At 39.0% G+C, this 9,932-nt stretch overlaps 1 protein-coding gene across 1 annotated transcript; it reads left to right on the top strand.

Moving 5' to 3' along the window:
- Window positions 1–6,415: 6,415 nt before the first annotated feature.
- LOC120881667 (protein FAM47E-like) lies at window positions 6,416–7,681 on the top strand. The gene has a single exon (XM_040265338.1). It carries the CDS (start codon window positions 6,416–6,418, stop codon window positions 7,679–7,681), a length of 1,266 nt encoding a protein of 421 aa, XP_040121272.1.
- Window positions 7,682–9,932: the final 2,251 nt, after the last annotated feature.

Below are 9,932 nucleotides of genomic sequence, written 5' to 3'. Positions count from 1 at the left end.
CACTTATACCACACAAAACAGACATTTTATCTAAAACTGTCTTTGGAGTCAAAGAAGGTAAATGTGTAATGATAAAAGGGTCAGTTCAACAAGATTATATAACATTTATATGAATACACAGCTAAATGTATAAAGCAGATATTGATATATCTCCATATTATATGTTTTAAATATATAAAACTTCTTTATTTGTCAATCATACATTAATAAAGACGGGAAAAATACTGACAGTTTTAAAGGCAGAAAGTGACAGCAGTACAATAATAGTAAGAGACTTCAATACCTCACTTAGTGGATAGAACATCCAGACAGAAAATCAAGAAGGAAGCAACTGATGTGAGAACACAATAGACTAAAATGACATAACAGAAATATACAGTAGTTATTATACAAGTGTAGAAGAACTCACGTTCTCGAGCGCACAGAGAACATGCTCCAGGATAGAACACATATTAGGTCACAAAGTAACTGTAACAAATTGAAGACCCCAAATAGCCAAAGCAATCCTGAGAAATAAAAACCATACTTCCTGATTTCAAAATATATTGTGAGGCTACAGTAATTAAAATAGCATCATATTGGCATTAAAATCAGACATAAATACCAAATAAATCCATGGGGCTTCCCAGGTGGTTCAGTGGTAAAGACTCTGCCTGCAATGCAAGAAACCCAGGTTTGATCCCTGGGTGGGGAAGATCCCCTGGAGAAGGAAATGGCAGCCCACTCCAATATTCTTTAAGGGAAAAATCCATGGACAGAAGAGTCTGGTGGGCTACAGCCCATGAGTTGCAAAGAGTCACACACAACTGAGCAACTGAGCACAGCACAGGAGCAGAAAAGAACACCCAATGAGGAAAAGATACTCTCTTCAGTAAATGCTGCTGGGAAAATTTGGTGTCTACATGCAGAAGAATGAGATTATCTCACATTAAAAAAAAACTCAAAATATATTAAGATTTAAACATGAAACTGAAACTGTAACACTACTAGAAGATAACATAGGGAAAAAGCTTCCTGATGTTGGTCTGGGCAATTACTTTTTGGATATATCAGCAAAAGCAGAAGTAACAAAAGCAAAAGTGGATGAGAGAAATTTTATCAAATAAAAATGCTTCTGCAAAGCAAAAGGAACAGCCAACAGAGGGAAAAGGCAACCCACAGAATGGGGGAAATATTTTCAAACCATATATCTCATAAGGCTTAATATCCAATATATATATAAGTAAGTCATACAACTCAATGGCTGAAAACAATGCTTCAATTTAAAAAAAAAAAAAACGGGCAGAAGACCTACATTTCTACAAAGAAGACATACAAATGACTAAAAGGTATGAAAGGGTACATGACATCACAAATCATCAAGGAAATGTGAATCAAAATCAAAATGAGATGTCATCTCACACCCTTTGCTAAGTCACTTCAGTCGTGTCCGACTCTGTGTGACCCCAGAGACGGCAGCCCACCAGGCTCCCCCGTCCCTGGGATTCCCCAGGCAAGAATACTGGAGTGGGTTGCCATTTCCTTCTCCAATGCATCAAAGTGAAAAGTGAAAGTGAAGTTGAATAGCTATTTTCAAAAAGAAGAAATAACACATGTTGTTGAGCAAGGGGAGAAAACAGAACCCTTGTGCATTGTTGGTGGGAATGTAAATTTTTATCACTGTTCTTTAAAACAGTATGGAGATTCCTCAAAATATTACAAACAGAACCACCTTATGATCTAGCAATCTCACTTCTGGGTATACATCCAAAGAAAATGAAATCAGGATACTGAGATACATTCACTCCCATGTTCACTGTAGCATTATTCACAATAGCCCAGATATGGAAACAAATTAAATATCTATCCAGAGAAGAATAAAAGAAATATGAGATACACACACACACACAAGAATATTATTCAACCTTCAAAGAGAAGGAAATCGTACCTTTTGCAACATGGGTTAATCTGGAGGGCATCATGCTAAGTGAAATAATCAAGATGCAGAAAATCAAATACTGCAGGATTTCACTTATATGTTAAATCTAAAAGAGTCAAACTCCTAGAAGCAGAGAACAGTAGTAGCAACAGAGTTGGTTGTCAGAGACTGGTAGGCGGGGAAAGTTGTTGATCAAGGGGTACAAATTCTAACTCATTTAGGATGAATAAATTCTGAAAACCTAATGTAGAACACTGTGAATATAGTTAACAATATTATATATTTGAAATTTTCTAAGAGGGTAGATCTTAAGCTAAGTAAGATGGACAGTATAGGGGATGATATGTTGATTAGCTTGATTGTGGTGATTGTTTCATTATGTATATGTTTATCAAATCATCAAGCTGTATACCTTAAAAATATGAAATTTTAAATTATCAATTATACATCACAAAAGCTGAGAAAAAGATTATAATAAATTTCAAAAGACTGAATAGAAAAAAATCTATTGTACATGAAGGTTTGTAGTAACATTATTCATAACAACAAAAAAGTGGAAAAACCCAAATATTCACCAACAGATGAACAGATATATTAAATATGGTATATCTACATAATTGATTAGTATTTGGCAATACAAAGAAATGAAGTACATATATGTGCTACACCATGGATGAAACTCAAAAATGGTATGATAAATGAGAGAAGCCAGTCAAAAGTGACCACATATTCTATAATTGCGTTTATATCAAATGTCCAGAATAGGCAAATTTAAAAAGACAGAAAGTAGATTAGTGGCTGCCAAGGGCTGAGGTGGCTGGGGGATGGACGAGGTGACTGCCAATGGGTTTGGTGTTCCTTTGAGATTAATGACTATGTGTCAAAACCGATTGCTTTGATAGTTGCACAATCCTAATAATACACTAAAAACCATCATTAGACTGCACACTTTAAAAGAATGAATTGATAATATGTAAGGTCTAACTCAGTAAAGCTGTAATTTCAAAAAGCAAGAATCCACATCAGTGTGGAGCAGAGGAGTCAGGCTAGAAAGAAGAGAGGCCATAAGAATACAGTCATCTGTCAGCAGCCAAAGGAGACTGGTTTCAGGACCCCTGCAGATACCACCGTCTGCAGATTTCAAGTCCCTTGTATGAAATGATGCAGTACAGTCGGCCGTCCATATCTTTAGGTTCTACATCCATGAACCCAGCTAAATGCAGATGGAAAACATTTGGAAAAATAAAAATCCAAAAAGCAAAACATGAATTTGTGGTGCAACTATTTACAGAGCATTTACATTGCAAGAGGTATTATAAGTAATCTAGAGATGATTTAAAGTATACAGGCATGTGCATAGATTATACGCAAATACTGTACCATTTTACATAAGGCACTTGAACATCCACAGATTTGGGTATCTAAGGGGAGTCCTTGAGCTAACCCCAGGCAGATACCAAGGTACCAGTGTGAAATATTTCTCCTCCGTGAAATCAGGAATGGTAGTTTATCCTTTGATATTCTTTCATATACCAAATATATTGCATTATTATAGGAAATAATTTGCGCCTCTCCTGATAGTTTAAAGCTGAGTTTCAGCTATTTAATTCTTTACTTTCTAAAACTCCTAACTAAAAGTTTTGGTTTATTGCTATTCTAGAACATTTCCGATGTTATAGTGGCTGGTTTGTTTCTTTTATTAAAGCTGTACATACTTTACACAATGTATCATACTGGTTGTGGTTTCTTTTGCAAGTCTGGAAATAATATAAATTTGCATTGCCATACTATTTTCATTTAACTATTTAAGTAGTAAAATAAAAGCTTTCTTGATAGTTTAGCAAGAACAAACTTTGTATCTTTCCATAGTGGAAGCTAAAGACAGGAGGAGATGAAACAAGTTCAGAGAAGATGAACAACAACAAAAAGATGTGAAAGATGTATACACTGACTACAAAATATTGCTCAGATAAATGAAAGAATATATACATAAATGAAAACATGCACCTTTGTCATGGGTCAGGAAACTCAATATTGTTAAGCTGTCAAATATCTCAAAATTGATTCATAGATTCCACAAATCCTTATCAAAATCCCAACAGGTTTCTTTTAAAAGACATTGACAAGTTGATTCAAAAATTCTCATATATATTCAAAAGACCTGTAAGAGTCAAACCAACTTTGTAAAAGAAGAAAGAGGTTGGAGAACTAATGCAGCCTAGTTTCAAGGCTTATTGTAAAATACAAAAGTATCAACACAGAGCAGAATTGGAGTAATGACAGAGAAATCAATGAAACAGAAAAGTGTGTCTAGACATGGACCCACAGAAATATGGATAACACATACCTACGAAGTTACAAAGGTAATTGAGTGGAGAAATTTTTCTCTTTTCAAAAAAAATAAAAAAATTTGAAACTACTAGATATCCGCAGGAAGAATAAAAATAAAAACTTTGGGACTTACCTTATAGTTCAGTGAATAATAATTCATCTGCCAATGCAGGGGACATAGGTTTGATCCCTGGTAGGGGAAGATTCCACATGCTGAGGAGCAACTAAGTTGCTTCCCAAATGCCACAACTACTGGGCCCATGCTCTAGAGCCTGTGCTCCTGCAACAAGAGAAACCACCACAATGAAAAGGCCACACACCACAACTAGAGAGTAGCCACTGCTAACTGCAACTAGAGAAAGCCTGATCACAGCAACAAAGACCCAGTACTGCCAAACATAAATAAATAAATAAAAATTAATAACTTTGATCCATATCTTCCATCATCTAAAGAATTGAAAGAGATGACAAATCTTAACATAAAACCTAAAGATTATACAAATTTTAGCAGAATAGGCAAACTTTGGATAGGCAAAGCTTTCTTAGATACAACACAAAAAGACAAGCCATATACTGGATATATACTTGATATACGGGACTTCATCAAATGTAAAAATTGTTCTTTAAAAGACAGTATTAAGACAATGAAAAGAAAAATCATAAGTGGAGAAGAAAATGCTTACAAATCATATATTACATCCAGAATACACAAATAATTCTAAAAATAAGAGTTGTCAATCAAAACAATTTTTAAAAGTACAAAAAAATTGAATAGACTCTTCACCAAAGGACATATATGAATGGCAAATAAGCACCTGAACAGATGTTCAACACTGGTATTCCTTAAGGAAATACAAATTAAAACCAAAATGTGATACCATTATATACCTATTGTGCTGTGTGTGCTGTGCTTAGTCACTCAGTCATGTCTGATTCCTCCAGTATTCTTGCCTAGAGAATCCTGTGGACAGAGGAGCCTGACGGGTTGCAGTCCATAGGGTCACACAGAGTTGGACATGCTTGAAGCGACTTGGCATGTGTGCATGCATTGGAGAAGGAAATGGCAACCCACTCCAGTATTCTTGCCTGGAGAATCCCAGGGACATAGGAGCCTGGTGGGCTGCTCTCTATGGGGTTGCACAGAGTCGGACATGACTAAAGCAACTTAGCAGCAGCAGCAGCAACATGTCTGATTCTTTGAGACCCCCTGGACTCTAACCCACCAGGATTCTCTGTCCGTGGGGATTCTCCAGGCGAGAAGACTGGAGTGGGCTGCCATGCCCTTCTCCAGGGGATCTTCCCAACCCAGGGATCAAATCCAAGTCTCCTGAATTGCAGACTCTTTACCAGGTGAGCTACCAGGGATGCCCATACACCTATTAGAGCATCCAAAATTAAAATGACTAACCTTACTGAGTATCGGGGAAAGTGTAGAGGGAGTGCCATTCCCAAATACAACTAGTGTGTGTATATGTGTGTGTGTGCATGTTCAATTGTGTCCGACTTTCTGTGACCCCGTGGACTATAGCTCTCCAGTCTCCTCTCTCCATGGAATTGTCCAGGCAAGAATACTGGATTGGGTTACCTCGTCCTGCTCTAGGGGACTTCCCAACCCAGGGATTAAACCCATGTCTCCTGAGTTTCCTGCATTGGCAGGCAGATTCTTTACCACTAGCACCACTTGGGAAGCCCCTATACACAACTAGAAGAAATATTAACTAGTACAACCAGTTTGGAAAAGTTTGGTAGTGGTCTAAAACATAAAACTTCATCTGCTCCCAGCTTTCCATCAGTTAAAGTTTACCCAAGAGAAATGAAAGCATATGGACAAACAAAGACAGAAACACAAATATTTGCAGCAACTTTATTTGTGATAGCCTCAAATTGCAAATAATCCAAATGTCCATCAAAAGGTGAGTGCATAAATAAGTGATGCTATGTCCATACAATGGACTAGTAACAACAACACAGTAACTACAACAACAAAAAAAATGTGCCTTCACTGCGCATCCTGGGAGAACGTAGGTTTCATATGGTGCCTGCATTCATATGGTGCCGCCTCCAGGAAGAATCTAGCGGCACCTGGCTACGTGGTCTCCTAGCAACCAGAGAAGCCTGGACAACAAACTACTAAAGCGGTGAGTCCCCCTCGAGGCCAGGGGAACCATGGCAGACAAGAAGTGGCTGCTAGGGCCGGGGCCACTGGAACCAATGCCCCTGGGTATGAACTGCAAGCCCTGGTACAAAGACAAGTTACCCTCCAAGTGTTTCGCAAAGCACAAGAGGGCACTCCTGAAGTTCCCCACATACCTGGACAGCCGGCAGTGGGTATTTGTGAAAGAGGGGCTGGACGACTTCCGGAAGGGCTGCCCACCTTGTAAAGATCTGATCACTCGAGGACCTAATGAGGGCTTTCTCCCCGTGATTGCTCACAGAGTTCCCCAGCATGCCCCACCAAAGAAAAAGCTGCCTGCGGAAGCAGAGGTGTTCTCCACGCTTTCATCAGCCCAGCAAGCACGGAAAGCATTCGTGGAGAAAATTGAAGCCCACCTGACCACGCATCCATTTGCGCTCTACACAAAGCTGGAGGAAGATCTACCTGCAGACCTCTTATTAAAGGTGCTGGAAGTGCTCGATCCTGACAGAAAGCTGGAGGACTTGTGGGCTTACAGTCTGGGTTCCAGGAGAAAAAAGAAGTCCCCCACAAAGCTTTGTAAAAAAAGCCCTGAGATGGTCGAGCTGGAACCTGTCAAGGAGGCTCCCGTATCACACCCAGCCAGTTTGTATTATGAAGACAAAAAGTCAAGCAGAAAGGATTCACTCACTGATTTGTCTTTTAATGTACCAAAAGGAATTCGGAAATTCTGCAAATGGATTTCTACTTTCGGAGACTTGGGAATTGACGAACAGTTCATCATGAAACTGTGTGAAGTTGGCTGCGACTGCCCACCAATCCATAACAAAACCCGCATGAAGAAAGTATCCCAGGTTTCTTCAACGGTAAGGTTCAGCATCAAGATAGGTAAAATGGAGGTGAAAAAATTCTCCACGGAGGAACAAAACTGGGAGAGGAAACTCCAGAAACCACACAATCCTTATAAACCTGACTGGGTGAAGATAAGGTATGGTGCATGGTACCTGCAACCCAAGTTGTGGAAAAAGCTAATAAATGACGAACCTTTGATTGATCCCAAGGCCTTACTTGAAGGTGGGATTTTTGGAAAGAAGTTTCTTAAACAGGACATTCTTGAAGATCTTTATGGAACAATTGCATTTAAAGATTTCATTCTAAGCAAGGACTACCGGATGCCAGACATCCTTGAGAGGTTGTTCACCAGGAAGGGATGGAAATATGATTCTGTTAAGACTCCTATACACAAAGTGATAAAAATCAGCTTAATGGGAGAAGATGATGCACGGGAAGATGCTTAGACATTTTTCTATTTACTACTTAACTTGGCTTTTTTCTCTCTCTCATTGTAACATCCATCAGAATTCATGGTGAGTGTCCATCCCACCATATATGTACAACTTTGATTCTACATCTGTAAATTTAATACCTAATGCTTATAAACAGTTCTCAATGACCTTCTGCTTGGGTTTATTGACATTTTATCAGTTTTATCGCCTATGAAATCAATATTCACAAATACTCTTCTCACATTTTATAGCATTGTGAATACCACATTGTTGTATCAGTTATTTGTAAAAATAAAACCACAAAATAATTACTTTTTAAGAGTGTGATCTAGCTATGTCAGCTACAAAATGGGATCAATTTCAAAATAATTGTGCTGAGAAAAAGGAGACATGCAGTTCCACTTGTATTAAAATCATGAGTTAATTATGACAATTACTCTTAAGTATAATTGGTAGCCAAAATAATGTTAGCCCCATTTAATAATGAAATTGCTATCCCCTTATTAGGATTGCATCAAGCTCCCAAAACAGATGGAAAACTATCAAAATTATAGGTGAAACTTTGTTATGCTGGTTTGTCATGCCTCTCAATTAAATATACTTAAAAAATTTTAACCATATTCATAAAAAATTCAGCAAGAAAAGTATTTCCATATAACATAGGTACAGAATAGTGGGGAGCTTCAAGTTCTTGGCAAATCTAGTGTGCAAAATAGAGTGAGCAAAACTACACACAGCATCATCAAATATCTACACATATTTATTCAAGTAAGATTGTTTCATTTCATGAATAGTGACTAAAAACTCACTCATAAATGTAAACGAGGAAGTCAAGTAACTTCTTTACATTTCCAAAATAACAGGTAAAATTGTCTGGGATAGGAAATTGGTAGTGAGAAAGATTGGAGAAGGCAATGGCAACCCATTCCATACTCTTGCCTGGAAAATCCCATGGACGGAGGAGCCTGGTAGGCTGCAGTCCACGGGGTCACTAGGAGTCGGACACGACTGAGCCACTTCACTTTCACTTTTCACTTTCATGCATTGGAGAAGGAAATAGCAACCCTCACTCCAGTGTTCTTGCCTGGAGAATCCCAGGTACAGGGGAGCCTGGTGGGCTGCCATTGATGGGTCGCACAGAGTCAGACACGACTGAAGCGACTTAGCAGCAGCAGCAGTGAGAAAGATTAGAAGCACAGATCTGCAGTGAAATTCTATTTCTGGTAATGAAGGAATTCATCTGTAAATGGAAGTATGTGCATATACTTTACCCTAGTGAGAAGGGAACAGAGCCATCAGGTTGTCAGTCAGTCAGTTCAGTTGCTCAGTCGTGTGCAACTCTTTGCAACCCCATGAACCACAGCACACCAGGCCTCCCTGTCCATCACCAACTCCAGGAGTCCACCCAAACCCATGTCCATCGAGTTGGTGATGCCATCCAACCATCTCATCCTCTGTCGCCCCCTTCTCTTTCTTCCCTCAATCTTTCCCATCATCAGAGTCTTTTCCAATGAGTCAGCTCTTCGCATCAGGTGGCCAAAGGATTGGAATTTCAGCGTCAACATCAGTCCTTCCAGTGAATACCCAGGACTGATGTGAGAAGGGAACAGAGCCATCAGGTTGCAGTGTTCACCAATATCCTTACTGCAATCAACTACTCCCTTTTCACTCCTCCATCTTCACTGAGGTTACTTAGTGTCTGAATTACTGACTTGCTCCCTTTAACTACTCTCAAAGTTCTTGATTCAAATATTTACAAAGACTATCCATTCACATCCTGGCACTGGATCTCACTGCCTCCATTCATCTAGTCCTCATCTCACTACAGACAGTAGGTAAGATGATCCCTACAGTCAGACTCTAGCCTTTGTTTCTGGCAATACTTACACCAATTCCAAATCTCAACTTCAGTTATCCCACCTTCCAATCCCTACTTTTTACCTTGTGGATCAGGCCCTTATAATATTCCCAAACCTCCAATTCTTCTACTCCAACATGTTAACAATCCAATGACCCTCAGCACCTTTTCAGCATTAATTGTGCCTTGCTTCAGTTCCTTACCTTCCCAGCTTAGGCTCCACTGACTACTATTTTCCCTTCTTTGAGTATACTTTTAACTCCCTTGACTCTTATAAGTCTTCTGATAAAACCCCAATCCTGGTTAAATCTTAATCTCTGCCATTCTTGTACCTGCACCCAAATGGTTATACATGGCTAGAGAAAATCACATACCACAGGACCTGGTTACATATGGCATGAATCT

Source organism: Oryx dammah, unplaced genomic scaffold (genome assembly GCF_014754425.2).
Source record: "Oryx dammah isolate SB20612 unplaced genomic scaffold, SCBI_Odam_1.1 HiC_scaffold_23, whole genome shotgun sequence".
In the NCBI taxonomy this organism is placed as follows: Eukaryota; Metazoa; Chordata; class Mammalia; order Artiodactyla; family Bovidae; genus Oryx; species Oryx dammah.
Note: the sequence above shows the minus strand (reverse complement) of the source record. Positions and strands in the feature narration are given on the sequence as shown.